Source organism: Pleuronectes platessa, chromosome 7 (assembly GCF_947347685.1).
Source record: "Pleuronectes platessa chromosome 7, fPlePla1.1, whole genome shotgun sequence".
Lineage (NCBI taxonomy): Eukaryota > Metazoa > Chordata > Actinopteri > Pleuronectiformes > Pleuronectidae > Pleuronectes > Pleuronectes platessa.
Window position 1 is genome coordinate 10552512 of NC_070632.1, and position 23802 is coordinate 10576313.

The window sequence follows — 23802 nt, forward strand, 5'->3', positions numbered from 1 at the left end:
GGGCCGGTCGCCTTCCACTGGGTACAGCTATTGATCTGTAAGATCAGAGTGAAATTATTCTGCTGCCCACACCAGAGTAGGCAGAGCCTGTTGGAATACTGATGACGTGCCGATGGCCTTCTCCCACAGCTTCCTTCACTGGACACACCAGTCGAACAGCGAGGGAGCGAGAGAGAGAGAGAGAGAGAGAGAGAGAGAGAGAGAGAGAGAGAGAGAGAGAGAGAGAGAGAGAGAGCGTCTTGGATCTGAGCTGAGAATATTGATCGATTATCTGGCCTTGAGATAGGAAGAGAGTCTGAATGTTCCTCTTTCCTTTCTTTTCACACATTTCTACTCAGAGCCATTTAACACATTATCTGTTTTTCTTCCCTGCTCTCTGCTCTTCCTCTTCCCTCAAGCAACACAACTTAATAACTGTGAAGTCGACCTTGTTATTAAAATGAACACTGTTCCCAGAAAAATCCATGCTCTGCTACTGCTGCCCCTGATGCTGCCTTTTTCTATCTTCATGCTATCTTTAACCATACACCAACTCCCTTTTTATTCCTTTTCCTTATCCTTGAAAACTCCGGGAGAAACCAAAAATGATTCTAAAAGAGATTCTATCTATAATTGATGAAGCCTCATGGATGAAGGCTGAAATGTCTCCAGCTCAGTTCAGGGGTCATTTTTCTTTATACTTTTCGGTACATAGCCACAAAAGCTCTGATACAGAGCTTTAATAAATGAGCTGAACAAACCAGGACAAGCTGCAGGTGCTGAAATGAAAAAGTAGCAGCAGACTGAGAGCAGGGGCAGTGACGCTTCCCTGAGCCAAAACCAAGGCTGCTGTCCATTATTGATTGAACGTCGTGCTCTCGCTAACAAAGGATAAAGTCGGCTGTGAACCGAAATGGTCTTTGCATTACAATCGGCCGGTGTAGCCAAACCTCTCAGAGGTGACGCTGCGAGTATGGGTATGAGCGCCACAGAGATTTATGCTTAAATGACTTAAAGCAATAATAGCATAGTAAAGCTTCAGAGCTGCCACTTTAGGGGGTGAAGACATTCTCCAGCTCGAACCAATGGCGGCCGAGCGCTACAGAATATTTTAACATTAGTGGAAGTGCAGGAGAAAGAGAGAGAGAGTGAGAGAGAGAAAAGAGAGATTACGTAGAAACATAACAAGGAAAGTCCATTTGGCACTAAAGCCAAAATAGCTTAGATACTGAAATAACTCAGACGATAAGAGGACAAATACCTTTGCTGAATAATAGAGTGGCAGAAGAGTGGCAAGGAGAAAAAAACAGTAAAATACAGCAACAGAGAGAGAGTGAGAGAGAGAGAGAGAGAGAGAGAGAGAGAGAGAGAGAGAGAGAGAGAGAGAGAGAGAGAGAGAGAGAGAGAGAGGAGTGATTGGTTAGCCTCGCTGTGCATCCACTGCAGCCTGCGACTGAGCTGGATACCGGGCACGTGTACACATGTTTGTGTAATGAGACAGGAAATCACCAAGAGGGAGCAGCGGAGCGGGGGGGGGGGGGGGGGGGGGGACTCTGAGCTAAAAATAGACTATCGATGGACTGATTATCATAATAAAGGGAGGGGGAAGGTGGTCAATTACAATCTCAGTTTGAGATTGTGTGGGAACGCTGAGATGGGGGGGGGGGGGGGGGGGCTTATAGGTATGATTGTGTCCTCCAAAGTTCTGAGACAAATTGCTGGAGAAAGAAAAAACTCCTGCAGCATTTGCAAACTGAGCGGTAACTGGACAGAGCTACACACCTGGACTGGACACACATGGTCCCACCTGAGCCTCCAGCTCTTCATCTCAATGTGCACAGACATGCATTGTGTTTGTCTCTCCAGCCCCTCATGGTTTCAGCACATCATCCATCAGAGCCATCAGGCTGCTGTGGGAGTTGGAGGGATTTGTTACCGGGAGCCAGGTAACACCAAATCTAACGGTAACTAAAAATAATCTGTAAAAAGGTGAACGGGCGTGATGCTCCTTCACATTAATCCACCCGGGGATTATTGTGAGAGTGTGAAAGAGAGGATTCAAACGTGCAGGTACCGGTGCGTTAGCTCACCTCTCCTCTGAGCTCAATGCAAGTCCAACCTCACCTAGTAGTGCTGCATGATTCTAATGCAAACCCTTTCATTTAAATTGAGACATGTTGCTATTTGGATGTTACAATCCCACAGGTTCTAACTATTTTCCATATTTTCTAAAAACTGTGTGTAAAACGATGCATTGAAAAAATGTTTACCCATGAAAAACCGATCCATGTGGGAATATAAAGGCAACATTGGATTTTGAGATAGAGCCCTGTGGCCACACCAAATGAAAAAATACCGAGATGCTGTCCTTAAAAAAAACGAAACGTGTTTACCCAGAATCCTTTTCAGCAAGCACGGCCACACGGCAGCACGAGCGCACGGAGGAATGTGAAGCCTGTTGTTTCCAGCACAATACCCACACGTTCACTGCTGCTTTCTTATTCACTTACTGTCTCCTTCTCGCATCTGTCTATCCATCCATCTGTCTTACTCTCTTGTCTTCTCAAATTGCCTTCCACCTTCCATCTTTCTCTCACTCCACTCATTTCCAATTTACCTCATCGCCTCTTCCATCCATTTGTTTCCCTACCGGTAGCCTCTGTATCCCCATTACTCTCTCTGTCTTTTCTAATCCGCTCCCTCTTCCCTCGTTATCCTGCTCTTTCCTTTTGTCTCTCCGTCAAGCTCTGTCTCTCGCTTTGGTCTCTCACGTCTCATCCACTGTCACTGTTCAACCCCCCCCCCCCCCTCGACTTTTCCTTCTTCCCCGGCTGGCAGATGTGACGTGTGACAGCAGGTCTATAGGAGAGGTTTGATTGAGAGCACACACACACACACAGACACAGACACACATCCTTATTTACACTACAAAGCCGACACTTCAGACGCAGCGCCGCAACATAGCAACAGTATGACAGGAGCGTCTGCTGCCACGACAACACGTCAGCGCCTGGCAACACAGCTTTGCCATGGCAACAAGCCGCAACGTCTACATTTGCTTTTCTACAGAAACAATATTTATGTCAGATGTGACACGGAGACGTTGTGCACACACAGCCGTTTTGGCTTGTTGCAGTCACCGAGGTGCTCAGCTCAAGCCTCTGGTCTGTGTCTCGCACTTCATCAATCAATTACCGTCACAGCCGGGCCGCCGAGAGCTCAAACCTGGTTACCTGAGACTCATTCAGCTGGTGTGTTTAAGCGGCCGGGCTAAACTCAGGACAGCAGCCGCCGGGTGGGTGGATTGGACTGAGGGACCTGGACGTCGGCCTCTCCGGGGTGAATCCCTGGTTGAGGCGGGACGGAGCTCTGCCCCCACAGATTCAGTCTGTTTGCAGTCGGCAGTGAGATAGTGTGTGTGGGACGGAGGAGAGATTGGACTACTCGCTCGGTTACAGACACATCCAGTGGGACAGTTAAAAGACAGATTGCTGCGAGACAGTGGTGGTACGGTGGTTGGCAACAATGCATCACAGCAGGAGGTTTCTGGATTATATGGGTTAATCCGGTTAATCTGGATTCTGCTAATTGGCAAAGTGAGTAGGAGCGTGTCCTGAGTGTCTCTCGCTACCATCCCCTGCTAGCATAAAGGATAGTGGACGGATGGGTGGATGTTGTACCTGCCTACAAAAGTAGTTACAATAAGAACCAATAAATATAAGATTTAAAGGCTAATAGAGCTGAGATGACATCTGGTCAATGTTTATAAACAAAGCTTGTATCTAGTTGTTGTATAGCCTGTGTAATGCCAGGGTCAATTAGTTGATATTTGATTGGTTTAGTTCGGAAGCTTCATACAAGAGGACAGCCAGGATCTGTCCAAAGAAAACTAAATCTGCACTGGAGACATTGGCAGGTAGATTTTCTCCCTTTTTTTCCTTATGACTCCTGACCACAGCTCCATATTTACTGTAGTATATTTACATATTTACCGTACTGGTCTGATGGTATTTCTCCAAAACGTCAAACTCTTTCCTTAACATCTATCAATCATCAACCTAACACAGGTACAAAATGAATCCTGTCTGTTACCCTGAGCACCAGAGACAAGTAGTCATTACTCGTTCTTTAATCAAGTGCTGGATTGATGAGTCGATAGACAGGAAAATAATCAGTGACAGTTCTGAAAATCGGTTGTAATAATTTCAGTCATTTATCAACAAAACATTTTGAGCGTATTATCTTGTCTGTGCGGGATGGGTTTGGAAAATTGGGGGAAAGTATCGACTAAAAACAATGGGAATTTCTATTGCAATTGGAAATAATCATTTCACTCCTACTTTGTTTAAATTGAAATTATGTTTTTGTTAATTATTTTACTCTCTAAGACATTGTTATTGCACAGCTGTCTGGGTGGAGACAGTAACATGCACCTGAGAATTTGAGATTATCTTTTTTAATGAAAAGAGGATTTTTGTAGAAATCTCTGCAAAGTAATGAACTGAGCTCGAACAAATGTAATCTGCTGTCAGCCTGAAAACTGTTATGTGGTAGAAATGTTTTTAGACTCTACCAGACTACACTTAAATTGAACTCTATTGAAAAGGCCCATCTCACTATTTCTGTTGAATATATCTTCTATATACAGTGAGGTCGGTATGGCATATCTGTATATGTATATGTATACATATATGTTTGGACATTTTGGACACACAACTCAAGATTTCAATGGATTTCTGTGTACATGACAACCTGCTTTCGTAAAGACGGACCTTTCAACGGCCTGAGCAAAGGAATGAGATCTCAAGAAAGAAGGTAACGTTAATTTCCGTCAAAATAGGACCTGTACCTTTTCAAGAGATATTCCTTATAAGATATTTGTCAGGTTCACTAGCAGCTGCAAAGACATCTGTGTCGCCCAGTGAACGGCGACTGGTGGAGCTGGTGTCTGGGTGACATTGAGAAATTACACTTGTACTGAGGTGTTTCCTCTGGTGATGGAAATCAGCCCTGATAGGCTGAAAAGCACCTTTATTAGTCTGCAGGGCTGACTGACACAAGACGACACTGTGCGCCTCTTGATGATTCACACGCACTGAGCTGGTACCCGGTGTGTGTGGTGGTATGCACTGTAATGTGTGTGTATGTGTGTGTGGAGGGGTTAAGGCTGACCGGAGTAACTAGTCATAGCTCACTGAGGTGTCTGTGCTGTGTTATGTACAGTGAGCGCAGACACCTCAGTGAGCTTGGCGACAATAGATGAGGAGGGTGAGGTGATGAAGAGGTTAAACTACAGACAGGAGCACAAGTATTGAAAGCATCACAAAAAACGAATTAAGTGATTTGCTGCTGAGTGAGAGGATTGAGCTGAGGAGCGCAAAATGAGACAGCACCTGTCCAGAGCTTAGAACGTCGAGCACTTTGCAAACATCACCAATTCATTAATCATGTTTAATATTTGCTATTTTCATTTAATAATATTCACATCATTCCCTCGCAGTTTCTTTCATCTGTGGAACAACCTTATCCAGTGTGCCAATCAAACTGCAGGGAGCACAGAACCACATCAAAGCGTGTCAGCCAGCCCTTTAACAAGAGCAAGCCAGCAGGCAAATCACCCCGTTAAGGAGAAGGTCTCTCGGGGATAAAGTCTCTCTCACACACACACACACACACACACACATAGATGCAAGGACACAATCACGACAAAGAGGGGTCTGTTACATTCCCGTTATTATGTTATTATCAGTTCAAACTATTAAATCTTAAGACACAAACAGAATAATCAATGGATGTAAATCCATACATTGTACATGTGCGCACACACACACACAGTCTATAAAATTCAATCTTCCACTGTAACAGACACAAGAAATTAGTGTTATCTTTATCGCCTCTTCCAACTTCACCATTACCACGATGACAAACATCCTGAAATAACCATCATCACTCGTCTTCCTCGCCGTTTGCCTTATCACCATTAGACACAGAACCAAATTAGAGTTAAGGCTCCCTCAGATTCAAGTATGCAACTCTAAAGAAGATTAATCAGTTTGCAAACTCTCAACAGAATTCATACTAAAATCAATGTGTTCCAACAAAACGCCCCAAAACTCAACCTATATTCTCGGTTCAGTTCTTTTCAATTCCAGAAAACAAATTTGGCTGCAACAATCACATATTTTTCTTCAGCCAAACAAATGGAAAAAAATCAATGAGATGGAGGTGGGAGAGTTTGGTGACTACACGCTGGGACAGATTCCTCAAATCGTCACAGAGGAACAGACTCAAGGTTTCTATCAAGAAGCAGATTTTGTCCCTTTGTACTTACGGTGCCACAAATGATCCAAAAACAGTGACAAAATAAGAATCACACAAGAATAATGGTAAAACTAATTAAATGTATTTTAAATTTATAATAAAATAATCAGGCATGTTTGTAATGGAGGCAGCGTTTTGAAGCGTGTAGTGTGTGGTAGGTGCAGAAAGCAGAAAGTCGACAAAATGCTCAGATCAGTCCTTTCCCTTCTGCTCATTGGTTCCTGAACCAGGAACCATGAATCATTTGAGCAGCAGGTAGAGATAGAAACATGTCAAAGAAGTAAATTATTATATAATAAAATCGGGTTGGACATAATTAAAAGTATATTTAATTAAAACCCAGCTTTGTAACAGCACTACATTGGCACCCATGAGTAAAAACTGTTATAAAATAACAATATAAAAGTGTGAATACAAACAGTGTATCTGTGTAGAGAGATAATGTGATGTTTACCAACAAATACACTAACTACGCATAGGTTTTAAAATGATTAAATTAAATAAATATAATCATTTTAAGTTAAGTCCAGTCACCAGCAGCAGCTCCATCTCAAAACTAATTTGCCTCATATCTTAACAAATAAAATTCCAGTGAAACGTTTGAAATAGAAAGCAGAATGAAGATAATAAGAAAGTCCGTTATCACAAAGACAACCTGTTAATTGCAGATTGACCAGTCACAGCGGATCTAGATGAAAATCTTCTCGGGTGTTAAGGGACTTTATTTCTTTTCACTATCAATAAAAAATGGGAAATCATTTTGTGGAAGACTGACCCAACAGGAAATTGAGTTTTAAACTACACATCGAGCAGGAAGAGAGATTGGCTGCTAGAAAAAGATTACACACACACACACACAGAGTGATGCTGGCTGGGGAAAACCAAAATGGAATATACAAGAGCCTTTAAACTATTTATTATATCAATATATTTTTTGTACTGAATGTGTTTTCTATTTGCACTGTCACATACAGAGTGTGTGCCGTTCTATATGTAAAGCAAAGATGGTTGAACAATACAACAGTCCTTTAAACATAAAACATGATTTACCTCTTCTTAGACATTGTCCATACAGTGCAGTAAGTAACACTACCTGTGGAGGTTTATGTTTTGTGGAGAATAAAGCTTGTTACATGCTTGATACTTAGATGTTTACATTATTCAAGTCTTTTTTTTTTCATCTCGAGCTGTGGTGTTGAGCGACATGGTGCAGAGAGCAGTATAAAGTATTTTGTCCAGGAAGGTGCTTGATACAACGCCATCAATTCTGCATTAACTGGAGTTTACATTAAAATGTCCTGCACGCGACAGGATTCTTCTTCATCAGTATCAGCAGGGGCCATCAGCCCTATCATCGTCACCAGCCTCCACATCCTGGCCGTGTTCCTCCACAGCTTTCTTATCTTCTCCTCCTCTGAAGTCTCCAGTGGAGGATTCCCTGCCAGAGGCTGCGAAGCTGCGGGACAGCATGCGTCCAGAGTCGCGGATGTGAAGTGACAGAAGCGGCATGTACACTATTTATAGGCTATCTGAGTAGAGAAACGTGCTGCTCACTGTTGAAGCTATTTATAGAGCCTTTTACTGAGGCCTCTGAGTAGAATGGAGGAGAGGAGATGGTTCTCTGGGGAATGACTTACGAGGCTCCCTCACATCTTCTTCTACCCCCAAGGACCACCTCCTTGGACTCACGCGCCTCTGCTCAGCTCATCCCTCCATCCTCTTCCCATCCTCTCACGTCGACTCTCGGCTTCTCAATTTTGCTCCTCTGTCCGCTCTCTTCTTCCCTCCACACCTCTCCCCTGCTGATCTCCTCCTCCTTACCACCTCTCCCCCTTCATTTTTCCCCCACCTTCTTTTAAAGGCTCTTTGCTCATGTCCGCATTCATCATCTGCCCTCTCTGTTTACTATACCCCCTCCTCTCCGTTTCTCCCATATATTTTCCTGATGTCCTCACTTCTTCGTCTCGTTTTACTACCTTACACTCATTTCAAACAGCCCCTCACACTATGCAGACAGTAAACCACCTACAACTCTTCTCCAGGTTCCTCAACAGCAAGTGCTCCTGCAGAGGCTCAGACTCATTTTCTGAAGTGGTCAAGTGATCCGTGTAAATGAATTGAAACAGTGCCACACATTTCTACTGAGAAGTATATTAGACTATCAGTAACAACTGCATCCAATGTTTCAATCTGAAAACTGAGATTGATCGCCCATTTCCCCCCAAGTTCTCTCTTCCTCTGCCTTTTAGTTTTCCTCTGCTTGACATTTTGTGAAACCACTGATTAACTCTTGCACAAGCTCTTATTTATATCAACCTGTGAGTGAGTGTTGCTCCCTTATATAGTGTAAATATGTGTCTATATGAATGTTCTTTAAGTGGAAGTCGTGTTAGCATTTGGCATGTGTATGTGTTGAAGTGTGAACGCATGTTAAACAAACCGGCAAACAAGTAAACACACAGAGAGCCTGCAGGCAATGATGTGAAAAAGGTTATTAATATCAGACGGGAAATTATCACATTGCATTCACTACATTTTTGGGGGGGAGAATAGCGAGACCTTGAGCCGAATGATGTAACAGGATGCAGGAGTTGATGTCAGCATGTGAGCCTTCTAGCTGTATGAACACACACTCTCACACACCTCCTCCCACGTCCTTCAGTGTGACAGCATGTTGTGATGCAGAGTGGCGTCTGCTTGTCAAGCTGACAGACTCGCACTGACAGCACGGTCAGACCGCTGCAGACACGGGAGGAAAAAACACTAATTTTATACCCCTCCGAGCCACAACAACAAACTGCCTGCCAGGCACGAGCAGCGCGGCGCTCAGGACCATCGTCCATGATCTCTAACTGTCTGATGCTGTGTCACTCTTAAGGTTGAGCAACGCCGGCTCCTGTGCATCTGCAAATGTATATGAAACGTCCAAGCGTGCAGATGACCTGCAGACCAAAGACGAATTAAAGCAGGTCGGTGAATTCTGTAATATCACAAAATGTATTTAAATAAATTCAAATATTCAGCCTATGATTCAAAGCTGCAATGCAGGGGGTCTGTGAGTTTGAATTTCTATAATCTTCATTCCACTGCATCAGCTTTGTTAAGTGATAGCCAGTTAATTATGGGGATGTCATTACCACTCAGACATCACACAGAATAACCGTCTTTCTGTTCTCACAAAAGGGCTGGAAGTGATTTCAAAGATGGCGAAGAAACTATGGTTCCTGCTTCCAAAAGGGGCCTGAACCGTCCTTCGGCCTCGACAGGGCTGAAGTGAGCGAGGACCTGCAGTGTTGAACCTCAGCCAGTCCCCATCACCTCAGCTGTCACCCTGTCAGTCCACTTTCGCTGCACTATTACACAGCCAACAGGCTCAGAGAGGTAGAAAAGGAGAGGGAAGCAGGGTGGGCTATCTGGAGGTAAAACTGAGAGGCAGAGAAAATGTGACAGAGGGAGGCGGTGACCAAAAGCAATCAGGGAGGGAAAGAAGGAGGGAGATGCAGGGGGAACATGAGGGAGAGCAAAGCATGAAAGCAAAGAGATAAAGTGGAGGGAGGGAGGGAGGGAGAGGAAAAAGAGGGAGAGAGAGGCTCAGGGACTGTGCAGCTGTGGAAGTGAATTAAACAATCACTTCTGTGTCAGCAGCTCAACACACCGGCAGAGGACTTCCAGTAGAGTCGAAGTGCTCGGCCGACGCAAAAACTCTCAATGACGTCAAGAGGTAGCTCGGTTTTCTAATGATTCTGTATCCGAATCTGTCTGTTGACAAACAAACAAACGGCCGGCTTGTTCACCTTAACACCCAGACAACACAACCGAAGGTTATTAGACAGGAGCCTGATACATCAAATCAGAGAGCACTGATCCACATGCTGCATGAAAGCAGTCACATCTGTAGTCTGCAGAGTCGAGCATCACAGTGGCTCCAGTCTCCAGAGAAGCTGATTCACGAGCCACTCCGTGTATTGACAGCAGGGCGAGCTGCCGGGGACGACGTCCCCTCCATGTTAATCGCGGCAATGACATCGTCCCCGCAACAGGTTAATTGATCGCACAATACACAATCCACAACCTCATGCAACCGACAGGAAGGACGTGTCTGTTGGAGGCTTCGTGTGTCCAGCTGGTTCAGTTTCTCACATACAGACAAAAAACGACCTTCTTCCTAATGTCCAATAGATTAACCTGGTGTTACCGTTGTGCACCAATCAAAAGCTGGTATCTGTTTTTAATGGTTAACAATGCTGATCGGTGTGTATCTGCGTGTGTGTTGTGCATGTCGATGTGTGCTGAAGGGGGGGAGGGCGTCACGGCAACGCAAGCCTCGAGACAAGAGGGTGGTTGCCGTGGAAACCTCAGGCTGAGAGCTCGGCAGCCGGACGATGGAGGGAGAAGAAGGAGCGATAGACGGAGAAAGAGCATGTGTGATGAAGACATACGAGAGCAATGTCCCGAGGGCGAGGAGGAAAAAAACTAATACAGAAAAGGAGAAGGAAAATAGAGCCGGGGGAGGAGGGAGGGGAAAGCGATATCTTTAAAAAAAAAAGAGATAAAGACAATGAAAAACTACACACACACACACACGGCGAGGCAGAGGGAGAGGAGGAAAAGATAGGACTGGCATGATGGAGGGATGGAGGCCAGAAGGAAGAGGAGAGAAGAAACAGGGCCATGGTGCACTCACAGGGAACGGTGCGGAGGTAGAGGTTGTCTCTGATGATCTGCTGGTGGTCGTGGTCCACTGAGCCCTTGGAGAAGCGCAGGTTGAGGTAGTGCCGCAAATCCTTGTCAACCACTCCCCCTGGACACAATGACAGGAAGAGAGATGTTACAGCTTGCTTTCATTGCGTTGGAGTGATCTCCAAACATATCACTGGATCTTTTGGATCAAGATCTTGAGCACTGTCCATTCATAGATAATTAATGATGCCTGTATTGGAAACAACCAGAAGATGCACTCAAACCCACAGAGCTTATAATTCTAGTGGCCATCCTGAAAGGTTCCAATGACAGCGACCATCTCACAACGAGATCTGGGCAAAGCCATTCAGGAGGAATCAAGAATACTTCATATTGATGGAATGGAGCAGCTTCAAAAGATTTCCTTCATCCTAAGTCTCAATATTTTTCTCAGCACGTGCAAACTTTGTCTAGCTTCAACAAACCTGATACAGAATGAATTATATTAGAAACTAGCAGGTGTTGAAGGCTAAAATTGAAGATGATTTTTTGTTAAACCTGAAGGAATAAAAGGTGAAAATTAAGGTTCAGGGCACTACAGGAAAAAATGTCAAATCTCTGTTTTAATATGATGTTAAAATGGTTTAAACACGTTGAAAGCTCTCACTGATTGTCACACCAAAGTCAAACAGCAACAGTGATTATACACACTGACATTAATACACACACACACACACACACACACACACACACATATCATGGTAATTGTGTAAACCAGTGATCCCCTTGGGGCTAAATGTGCGGTGTCAGCAGGTTGGGTGACAAAGGGCTACAGAGGACAGGAGCTCACACCACTTCCTCTCTGCCGCTCGGTCTCTGTGGCTGGAGAAGCTGTCTACCTTCTCGCTTGAGTCATTTACCTGAAACACGAGGGTGAGAAACTTAAGTGCCGGCAGAAGCCAACCGAACAGCGGGCCAACGTATCTGTGCTGCACACACACACACTGTATGATAATGGCCATGAATAGTTTCTCCTCCCTTCATTCCAAATCAAAGAAGCGAAGGAGGATGAGAGGAGGAGAAGTTGTTCTCCACACAACGCTCAGTATGCAAGACTATCACATCCGACAGCGGGGGGGATGAGGTTATAAGCCATGCATTGACAAATGATACACATGTCTTCGAAACTCATGCATACTCTATGTGACCTCCTGCCAAACTAATTTGACAGCGTTGGGCCTACCCATAAAGATGAATGCAGCGGTGACTTGTCAAAGGAAACATTCAGCATACACAGTCAGAGAGAAGATTCTTTACATCCACTCTCACTGCACCGGCTGTGTGAATACATGCATGCATGACTGTGTAGGACTGTTGACTGTGGCTCTGTAATAATGAATCCTTTTGGAATAACATCTTATGTAAACTGGCACCATTTTAGCGAAGGCTGTGAATTGCTTCACAGAGGAGAGGAGAGGAGAGGAGAGGAGAGGAGAGGAGAGGAGAGGAGAGGAGAGGAGAGGAGAGGAGAGGAGAGGAGAGGATGCGAGGGACAGAAAACAAAGGAAGATAGGGAGAGATCTTGATTAGGAAAATTAGGACTGCCGCAGTTTTCAGAGGGCTGAACATCAGACATTTGACATGCACAGACACCAACACACATATATGTGCATGCACAGCAACACACACACAAAGACATGGTCAGAGGGAGCGATGGAGAGACATACACCGTCAAGAGGAAAGCAGTGCACCTCATCAGCAGCTACCACAGATGTTGAGAAAAGCCGTCCTCTCTCCACAGGTATACATCCACAGACAGCCTGTCCTCTCAGGCGTCCTCTAGCCTTGCAAACAACCGCTGCACATCTTCCGCCGCCTTGGTGAAAACCTCACTGTCGTTCCCTCCTGCCTCCGCTTCTCAGCCGCTGCTCCAGCACACGCAGCACACGGCCACAGCCAATTTTAATCCCAGAGAGGAGGATGAGGGGGAAGGGAGATGGTGAGAGACGCGGAGAGATGGAGAGAGACGACGACCATCGGGAGAAAAGAGAGGAGGAGGAGGAGGAGATGTGCCAGTGGGATGCCGGGCTACATCAACCTGCCTGTGGATCGGCGAGGCAGCTTCCACAGTCTTGCAGCAGCCCCTATCTGCTGCTGCAGTTATTGCACTGGAGAGTGTGTGTGTGTGTTTTTATGTGTCTGTGCAATTTGTGTGTTGGACTGAGATTGAGAGAGAGAAACATGTAGTGCACAGGAAATAAATGTCCATGTTTGTGAAAGCATTTGTAGATGTGTGTCTGTCTTTCTGTGTGTGTGTGTGTGTGTGTGTGTGTGTGTGTGTGTGTGTGTGTGTGTGTGTGTGTGTGTGTGTGTGTGTGTGTGAATTCACCCAGATGCTCCCTGTCATTCCTCAAATACTCGGTGTGTCGCCCACCAGATGCTCTCCCTCTTTGACCTTGTGTGAACGTCACCAACTAGAGAGAAAATACTGAGAAACGCAGAGGCAGCAGATGTCACACTGAGGTTACACACTCGTACGCACACGTGGGCCTGATGAGCTCACAGCTGCAGATGCCAGTGACGATGCCTTGAGCGCCGTCTTGGGCAGGGTTCGGTCTAAACACACGGCATAAACAAACACCAACTCACGATATGAGCACTTAGCTAAAGGGCTCAATTGAGTGTGAAGGAGGATATAGCTAAATATATCTAAAAGGAGCTTTATTGGTGCAATGTTCAAATTGAGCAAATGTAGCGTGCTCAGAGTCAAACCTGAATCTGTAAACATCACAGTCAGCTTATTTTGTGACTGGCTGCTCCGGCAGAGCAGGAACAAAAATTCGGAGGAAGACAGTTTTATAGATTTTTCCAAAAAATTGTGGCTCACCAAGGGGAAAACGATGACAGCCGCGATCAGTCACAAACTCATCAAGGCAAACAGCAATCATTGCAGCTACTGCTCAGCGGTGCATTGCATAAGTACACAGGTCCATGCAGGTCACAGAGTCTCCTGCCCATCAACTGGTCCAATCGTGTAGTGACATTTCAACAAGGTGGCCCATTGAAGCTGTCAGCACCACATTCCGTCCTGCAGCTCACTACCTGCAGTAACTGTCTCCTCCGGCAGCCTCCACCTTATTAATCAACATACCACGAAAGCACAGCGGCTCTCGGTGGACGTGTCCTCTGAATTTATATGTTCAATATCTTGCAGGATGTGTCTTCTCTGTTACTGCTGGAGAACGTAAGTCTTCAAAATGTAAAAACAACTATGCAGTGACAGGTTCTGTGTGATGAGAGGGAGCATTAAGACACAATCTGTTTGTATGTTTAACCTTGTAAAGCTTTTCGTTTCCAGATAGAGGCAAACACGACATGCCTTTGTTGCTTAGCAACACAAAAAAAAGCTGATTTGTTTACACAGCTGTTGATTTACCAAACACACCAGCACTGTACTGGGAGCAGCACCGGTTATCTGTTTCTCAGTATATCAATAATCCTAAATAACTTATTTCAATGATTTGATGGTATCCACATGGGAGATATTCTACAATAAAGTGCACTTCAAATGTCAATAAACTCATCATAGAAAAATCAATACAAATCTAAATCAATAACAAATCATCTAACGATTGGGGCATTTATACAATAGACTGTTTGTAAAGAGGGACTGACTCATGATTGGTTGAGCGCAGGTATTAGAAGGACATCCCAGCCTGAGCCTCACAGACTCCAAATGGTGGCACTGGCAGTGGTCGTTTTGTTTTTTTACTTAACCATGGGGAATGAGGAAGTGGAGATCTGTCGTCCGTCTTTATAAACAGTCTCTGGTTTATGCTCTCAGTTGATGTGATACAGAAGAGCTGGACGAGTGGGGAGAGAAAAAGGAAAAACATGACATGCGATTGGACTGGAATAAAGAGAAATTGCAATTTACGTGACATGCATCACAGCCCCTATGATCTGTGAGCGGAGTGCTAAAGGTTATTTTGCTCTACAGAACAATGTGGAACAGAAGGAAGGAGATATATTCATACAAGACTCATAAACAAAAGCCATTTCAAATGAGGGCACAGCGGAAATATATAAACTACTCCATCCTAAACAATAGATATTTCTGCAGTTTTACAATTCATAATCTGTGAGCAGATCTAATTGGTCAGTTAGTATTTTTTTATATGACAAGCACTATGAAGGTATAATTTGAGACACCCTATAGTGAGTAAATCTAAAGCATAGTTTGACATGTAACAGACGTCTGTATAAAGAAGCTGCTGTTCTTCCACTTAATGATGTAAATACCACAAAAAAACGACCCAGAGCCCACAGGCTTGTTCTGGTATTTACAACACTTCAGTAAAGAGCCTGCAGTTGATTTCAATTATCCCTGTGAACAAGAAGAAGCAGATTTGACATGAACTCAATCACTGTTGCTGCTGATGTGGTTTATTGACTCTCTCTGAGCAGCTAGACCAACAGAGCTCCCACTCTCACAGAGGACTTTGATTTTCTCCTCATTAAACAGGGAGAAATTTGGGATTAACGTCTCTTTCAAATGTATTCTACACCATACAAACGTTTTCTGTGACACTTTGACCACATAATAGAAGGAAATCCCTTCAGCTCGTACCTTATTTTGAATATTAGAGATGACAACAACTTGATTTACTTGATTTTTATGTTTATGTTTACGGCTGTATTGACAAATGGGTCATAAATCAGAATCACTTCAGCTCGGTGGGCAGTTTTTAATCAAAATGAATCTGACCTGCACAAATACACATAGTGTTGAAACTCCCATTGACCAAACCTTAATATATTTAATATAAATTTTAATTCAAGACTACATCCATACTAATGCCTTTATAAAATGAGGATCAAATTTCTTCCCAATTTTTCGTTTCCTTGTTTAAATGATCAAAACCTTAACATGGTGTTGTTCAACTTTCCATCTTTCCCGGCACGTTTATCTGGGGGAACATTACGGCACAGGAGGATTAAAGCTGTGAGACAGCAGGCCTGATAATGATACAACTCTTCTCCAGGAGGTTAATCCTGCACTCAACACCCTCAGCAGGTCAAGATCACACTCCACGTCTAACCTGAGGCTGAGCTAACCAGCATGCACACTACCAGCTCAGACAAAGACTGGGAAGTCAGATATTCAACACAGCAACACAGAGCTCATGCTAATTCCATTTCTCTTTTCCTACTGTTACTGTTACTTGTTGAATTCCACTGGCAGACACGATGTTAAATTGTATCAGTTTTTTGACCTTTTAACTTGTACTGAGCTGTATTTGTGTTAATATTTGGGCTGCAGGCTGAATTAGTCCTACTATTGTTTCAGATGAGTGACTTGATCTGCTGTTTTCTCATATTGTTATATTTAGGGATGCACCGATATGGAAATTCTTGGCCGATACCGATATTTAAAATAACAATCTGGCCGATACCGATACCAATACCGATATTTGTTTATTTTCTTTTTGTTGTTATTCATTCACCCTTTTGTGCCAGAAAAATAATTAAATCATTATTAAAAAAGCACTATTCATCACTCTTATCTTTTAATGAGCACAAATTGAATCAGATTAATGAAACAATCTCTGATTTAACTAAACTTTATTTAACAGAGACCTATTAGGCCCATTTTACCGCAAGTTGAAATGGTTCCTTGGGATCTTAATGAAATGTCTGTAACATATTTTGGTCAAAATACCACAAGGGTAATTTAAAACAGCACCTTTTTACCCTGTCTAAAACAGCCCTGTTAAAGTATCATTATAGAGAACGCTCTTCTCATTGATTTACGGTAGCAGTATTGCCCGTTTATTAGATGTGTTACGGCTTCTGTGTGTATAACGTATGTTGTCAATTCCCTTGTTACCTGTGCATGAGACGGATGAATAGAGCCGGTGCACATGAGAATAAAGTACTTAAACAGACGCTACGCTCATACTTTTTACGCCAAGTTACACTGCGTGAGTCAAGATAACTTAACAAGCCCTCCTCAGTTTTACCTGTTTTGAGTGTCGGGCAGAAATCACATCGCGTCAACACCCACCGTGGCCCTTCGCGATGCTTGTTTTAATTAAACAGTCGGATTCCCCTGGTCCGCACCAGTTCTCAGTCAGCTGCTAGGCGCCAGCCGGAGGGTTCCCCCAGCAGTCGCCGTAGCTGAGGTGATCCGCGAGAAGGGCCCGACACGAGTCCAGAGTGGCCGCCGCTGACCGCGTACCCAGTCCCCTCCCCGCCTTCCGCGCCGGCGCCGTGAGGTGCCACCGGATGAGGACCTCCCGGTGCCGCACACTGAGCCTCCGGCGGCGCGGAGAGGAGGGCGACGGAGGGACTGCTCCCCCAGCCGCGGCACGTGCCCAGCGGTTTTACCACAAATATGAACATCGGCCAATGATATCGGTGAAAGTCAAGTTTATTACCGATAAGCCGATATCAGTAAACGTGGCGAATATCGGCCGCTACCGATGTTCGGCCGATATATCGGTGCATCCCTAGTTATATTCTTATTATCGCTAATTACTGCTTGTTTACATTTTATAGTGTTATTGTTTCAAATTACTAATTAGGATTAAGTGAAAACTGTCCAGCATCAACCAAAGTTAGCAGCAGCCTCCCAGAAGCAGAATACTCACAACACAACCAAATGCAGGAACCCGGCTGGATTATATTTTAGCTCCTTTTCCAACATCTGGCTTCAATAACTTTGATAAAGTTACAAATTGAACAACAAGTTAGCTTTGTCACTTTTTGTGTCCCTGTTAAACACTTTCGTCATCTGTCAAATCAAGTCAGCACATTTAAAACAACAGGTGTTGAGCCAAAGTGCGTTATAAACATGGCAAAGGAAAAACACACAAGAAAGCTTTTGAAAACTTGGAACTTGCTAAATGTTTCTGTTTATCATGTGTATTTGCAATGCTCTGTAGTTGGTATTGCTGCATGTACTTGCAGTAGATGTGTTTTCAAAGGGATGAAGATGGTTTTTTAAGGTTGCTTGTGTTTTCTTGATTTTGGTTGTTGAGCTCTCAGGGCCACCGTACAATGTGAACTTCACAAATTGGGGGGAAATGGTTTATGTTGATGGTTTATCTGTTTAACTTGCTAATAACTTGTCTGTAATTTAATCTGGAGCTTGCTTGAGGGAGGAGCAGTTCGGTGTAGATACCAACAGGAGCCATTCTGTTTGTATTGGGGAGGCATAATTAGGTCGGACCGGCCCCTCTCTTCCAGGAGGCCGAGAGTGAAGGGAAGCAAATTGATTTTTTTTTAAATCTCTCTCCTCACAAAGTTTTACCATTCTGCTCTTAAGTGCAAACAACCTTGTAGTCATGCTTTAGGGACAGAGGCCTGCATGCAAACTCTGACTCATACTGCACATGAACAAACACACACACGAGGCCAAGTGTTAACAGATACATGTAAAACAAAACCTCATAATTACAGAGGAGAAACAGTGAGACAGAAACCTGGAGCAGAATCAAGTCAAAGTGGAGGAACGTTGCAGCAATTCTCCAAATCCGACCTCAGTGTAGTTTGACGTTTTTCCTTTTGAGGTGAGGTTGACCAAATGTTTCCACACTGGTGTAATAACTCCATCGTGATTGGTTCAAGAGAGTTATGTATAACATGCAATTGAATAAAAACATGAACCAGCACAAGGAGAATACCACGGCGAAGGGAAAAAGGGAGCCACAAACAGTTCCTTCATCCTGTACCCAGAAACAAGATGGTGAACATTTGTCTCACAGGTCTCAGAGAGTTTCAGGATCCTTACACCCCTGCACTCAAAACTTTCAACTCCAAAAACACACCTCCGATGTAACTTTTCTGCACATGATCCTTTGTCTTCTGTTGTTGACACACACACGCACACATAAACAATCCCTCCTATCCTCTTGCTAAAGCACAGATACACTAGATATGCACCAAAAAAACCCCACAACAGATCGAACTTCAGTGACACAAACACATACCCGTGCTCAGCAAACCGAGGGGCTGCCTGGCCGGTTAAAGGCTAAGATCTGAGCTGATGGTCGGGGGTGTCAGGGGACGCTGAGGTGAAGTGCTGCTGTACCCCGGTGGTTGTCATGGAGAACAAAACTCACAGTTTCTGATCGATAGCTTTTTCCAACACTCCCACAAGAGGTCACACAGGCCACAGAGAAGAACCAAACTGCAGGGCGGGAGTCTCACACACAGGCTTACAGTAAATAGAGGAAGATTTCTTTGTCTCTCATTCAAATTCTGCTCCACTGTGCATCACACACAATGTTCCCCCGTGGTCATCTCCAGCAAATACCACCAGAGCCAACCACTGAACAAACACACACACATTCACACACACAGAGACTATCATCATCCATTTTATAGAACTCCAACCTCAGTTCATGTTTTATACTACTGCTATTTTCACTGTGTATACATAAATCACCTGAGGGAGGATAAAGAGTGAATCTAAAAATAAATATAACATTTTCACAGCAGGAGCATGTTTGCATCAAGTTTATGTGTTTTCCTGCCATGACGAGACAAAATGTCTGCTCATTAACATGGGGACGATTTAAGCAACAGAGGTCTGATAACAAACTGATATGATGCTGTCATGTTCAATGTAAAAAAAAAAGATTTATTCAAGAAGTAACAGGGGAAAAAAGGAAAAAAGGAATTTCCAGCTGCAGAAATTAATGTGTGTAAAAGGAAAGATGGAGGTCTTTTTATTATTATTATTATTATTATTATTATTATTATTAATGTTTTTGCATCAAATGAGAGAAAACAACTGTCCGCTGTTTAGTTTGTTTGTTTGTGTGCCTGGCTCCTGCAGACTTGACATGAAGATGCTTACAACATAAACAGGTTAACTTAGTGTAGAAAGATAAACTCAAAGACCCAACAAACACTTCACACGTACCTTACTGTCACTTCCAATGGAGATGAAGTTGTAATTTCATTCTTCAAATCAACCTTAATCACCGTAATTCTCCGTAAACTCACGTTTAAACCTATGTTTACACTTTATTCTGGCTTGAAACATTTCTATCTTATCTTTAATTAATTTCTTCAGACCAGGTTCTCTGCATTTTAACAACACTTTTCAACTATTCTGCATTTCCTACTATGCTTTTTGGACTCTATTTCTATAATTCTTCTATTCTTTACCTCATTTCCTTTCTGTTTCTCTTTTGACCCAGCTGATATTTTAGTTTCACACTTTCTTTCTCTCAGCATCTTCCTCCCCCTCTCCAGCCTTCCAGGTAAGACCAGCATTGTCTGCACACTCTGTTTGTTCTTGTCTCGCAGTCCCAATTAAATACAGAAGGCCTGTGCGTGTGTGTGTGTGTGAGAGAGAAAGAGAGAGAGCAGGAGTGTGTGCACTCTGCAAAGGTAGTGAGTTTCTACACGTGAAGACCATTTAGAAGGGGATGAAGTATCTGTTTCCAGTACTCCTAATTGCATTATTACAACAGGCGGCAGGGCCCATTATTAATAGTAAATGACAGACACTCTCTCCTAAAGGTCTTAATATTGATTCCCCTCTATCCTCAGACTCTTCTTAATGATGATGTTCCTCCATGTCTTCCTCTGCAGCACCGTGATCAAGGCCAGACACACATTTACAACCTCTGAGTCCCTGTAAAGAGAAACAAGCCACCACTACAAATGAGACGTCAGGATTAAAGGAGGGAGGTTATAGGAATTGCCAGTCCTGATATTCCTCATACTGTCCTCCTCCCACACCTCCCCTCACCTCAAGTCAGCACTGATGAGATAAACACAAATGTACACGAGGTGTGTTTGCGTGCGTGCAGCGGCTCCTGCTTTAAACGTGGCTTTCTGGAGATGTTTGTCGCTCTTGATTGCAGTCTCCAGCTCGAGCTCCTCACACTCTATCAGGAACAACAAGCAGGACGTCTCCTAATGAGAAGCAACAGACTAGAGACTCAAAGAGGCGGAGAGGAAGGTGTTTGTGGGTTGAAACACTTTGTCTGCAGAAGGAATTTGAGCAATGATTTAACACAATGATTGGGGAAAAATATATTGTTGATTCTTCCCAATCATATATACATATATACCATCTATATACCATATATATATATATATATATATATATACCATGGAGCCTCAGGGGAAAAGAGAGTAATAAGAAACTCATTGGTTCTGGGGGTGCAGCGGTCGATAACCAGAGGGGTTCAAACCAGCAGGGGTTCGTTCAATACAAAAAAATGAATAACTCTGACTGTGGCTGAGAGAGGGCCGCCCTCTGAGCATCGTAATGATTCTCCTCTCCAATGCTTCATTTGGCTGTTATGGTCTGATAGTCTAATAAAGTCTGTCTGTAGTGATTAAAGGGACCTTCATGGTGCTAAATCCAAAGCAAAATGAATTGAATTCAGCTCGACTGTACTGACCTGACTGCTCCTTTCTTTTCTCTATTCAAAATGTTAGGGTGAACTATATATGAAAAGGGATATTATATACGTCAGCTGGAGAACTACTTAGAAGTGCTTCGTGACAAGGACCTTTTCCTCTGAATCTCTAACTCAGTGCCTGTTGCATTATGGATGTCTCCATATATAAATCGCTTCAGATATTATTATTATGACCAGAAAAGGTCACGAGCAGAAATTGGAGCACTTAATACAATCTTGATAGTGTACTTTACCATAATGGTTTGTTCAACTGTATTACACTGTAGTACTTCGTCGCTGCTAATACAGTGAGTCAGCTCCAGAAAGAATATACACAGTAGATACGATACGTAAACTTTTCATCACAAATGGTCAAACTTTGCCACAGTTACCATGGTGATGCCATTTGGTGAAAACGTTTGTCTTATTGTCAACAAGTCGACACTCTCCATTTGACACCAGTTTTAATGGTCACGGACCAGTTCAGATTTCTACACAGCAGCAACTGTTAGATGAAATAAAAGGTGTGAATCTTTACCCTGATAAAATAAAGTGGACAGTAAAGTAAACAGCATCATCTGAAGTTCAAACTGTAGGTGCTCTTAAGGACACTGACTGATTAGACAGCTACTGTCCTCTACTGGTGGGAAGAATCACTACAGTGATGGAATGGTGCTTAAAGCAAACACATCATCTGAAAAGGAAGCTGTATGCTGCTGCAGTATAATAACTCCACGAGTGTAATTCAGATTCATACACTGAACCACCTTTGATGAGGTAAATTCTGTTGGAATCATTATGTCTTCATTTTGAAAACAATGATTGATATAATATCAGTTGTAACCAGGAGCTCCTGTCCAGAGATGACCGGTTCATAAACCCATTTTAAACAGAGATCTTGTTATATGGCCTAACAACATCAGCATCCTGTCCCATCAAACCACCTCTCAGGTGATGTGTAAAACTCCCACTGTAACGTAGTGACAGCTGTGTCACCCCATGTTCGACTGACAGGTATCTACTGGTGACACATTATGCACACATGTGGTTCATTCACATACTGAGCCTGCAGTGACGGTTTTCAAGAAAATCAAGTAAGCCATTTCTTTTTTTTTTTATTCTGAGACACTAGCAGCCACTGATCCTGACGCCAGCTCTTATAATCCTCATCAGTCAGATCGGAATCCCACAGTGAAGCTATCAGATTAGCGCTGCTGGCTAATCTACACTGTGTCAATGAGTGAAAACCATCCGCTTCCTTCTGTGCAGCTGCTGTGCCTGACTGAATAAGATATGATTCTGTGAAAGTGTGTGTGTGTGTGTGTGTGGGGGGGGGTGTTGTTGTTATTTCAGCACCGACCTCCGTATCACATTCAGAGATAGAAACACGCAGGGAATATTATGGAGCTTGTGTGTGTGTGTGTGTGCCAGCAGACTGAACAGGCATACAAGGCCACAGACTGAACTGAATGACTTTCACTGGTTGTCGTGATGCGACAGATGTCCAGGCTGCCTCTACCTCTGGATGTGAGAGATGGTTGAATCCTGCGGTGTCCTCACTGAACCCCCGACTCCATCTGAGTGAAAAGACTCCGCAGTAGTACATTTCGTTTTTGAAAACCCTTCGGAGCCTTTGTCACAAGACTGAACCAATTCTGTGTCAACTGCTGCAGTGGTAAGAGGATCCTGAGATGTTTAGAATTACAACGAGTCATGACACAGGGACAAAAACTGCATGTTTCTTGAACTAAGCAGAAGGAACATAAATTAGTCTGTGTTAGTTACCTTAAACTATGGGTGCTCCACCAAGTGGTTGGAGGAGTAAATACAAATAAACATGAGAGAAAAATGTATATTATAAGTGACATTAAGTCAAGACATTCTGATATTGAACCTCGAACAATCTTGAGCTGTCAATCATGACATGTCACCGAATTATCATAGCATCAAGGAACTAATTACAACAAAACATAAAACCTTCGGAAAAATGAACTGTTGAACAAACAGTGTGAGAACAGCCAACTAAAATAAGAGACACCATCTAACAAAAAAAAACTTATTGTTTGGTTCATCTCACATCCACCCTCATGACAGAGGCAGAGTTCATGAAACGTACTGCAGCCAGCCACTAGAGGGCGATCAAGATTATTTGGCTTCACTTTTGAGGAGCTGTCATGTCATCCATCTTTATTTACTCTATGGTCGACACCAGCACAGGCCTGAACTGGTCCGATCAGAAAACTGGACACAGAGTGGACTGAGGCTTTAAGTAAAACTGCTTTGACAAAACCTCCTGTCAGTCGTGTCTTACAAACACAAACACATCTTCTAAACACATTTCACAAACACATGAGGCCACGCTGTCCCAGATTGTCTCATGCAGAGTGTCCAT

The 23802-nt window shown here is 43.5% G+C and overlaps 1 protein-coding gene across 1 annotated transcript in view; it reads right to left on the bottom strand.

The window, feature by feature from the left end:
- Positions 1-23802, bottom strand: part of LOC128443924 (membrane-associated guanylate kinase, WW and PDZ domain-containing protein 2) — a 71629-nt gene that overhangs the window by 40764 nt on the left and 7063 nt on the right. The window contains exon 2 of the mRNA XM_053426151.1: positions 10985-11101. Within this exon, the coding sequence (XP_053282126.1) occupies positions 10985-11101 (117 nt within the window). The remainder of the gene's footprint in view (positions 1-10984; positions 11102-23802) is intronic.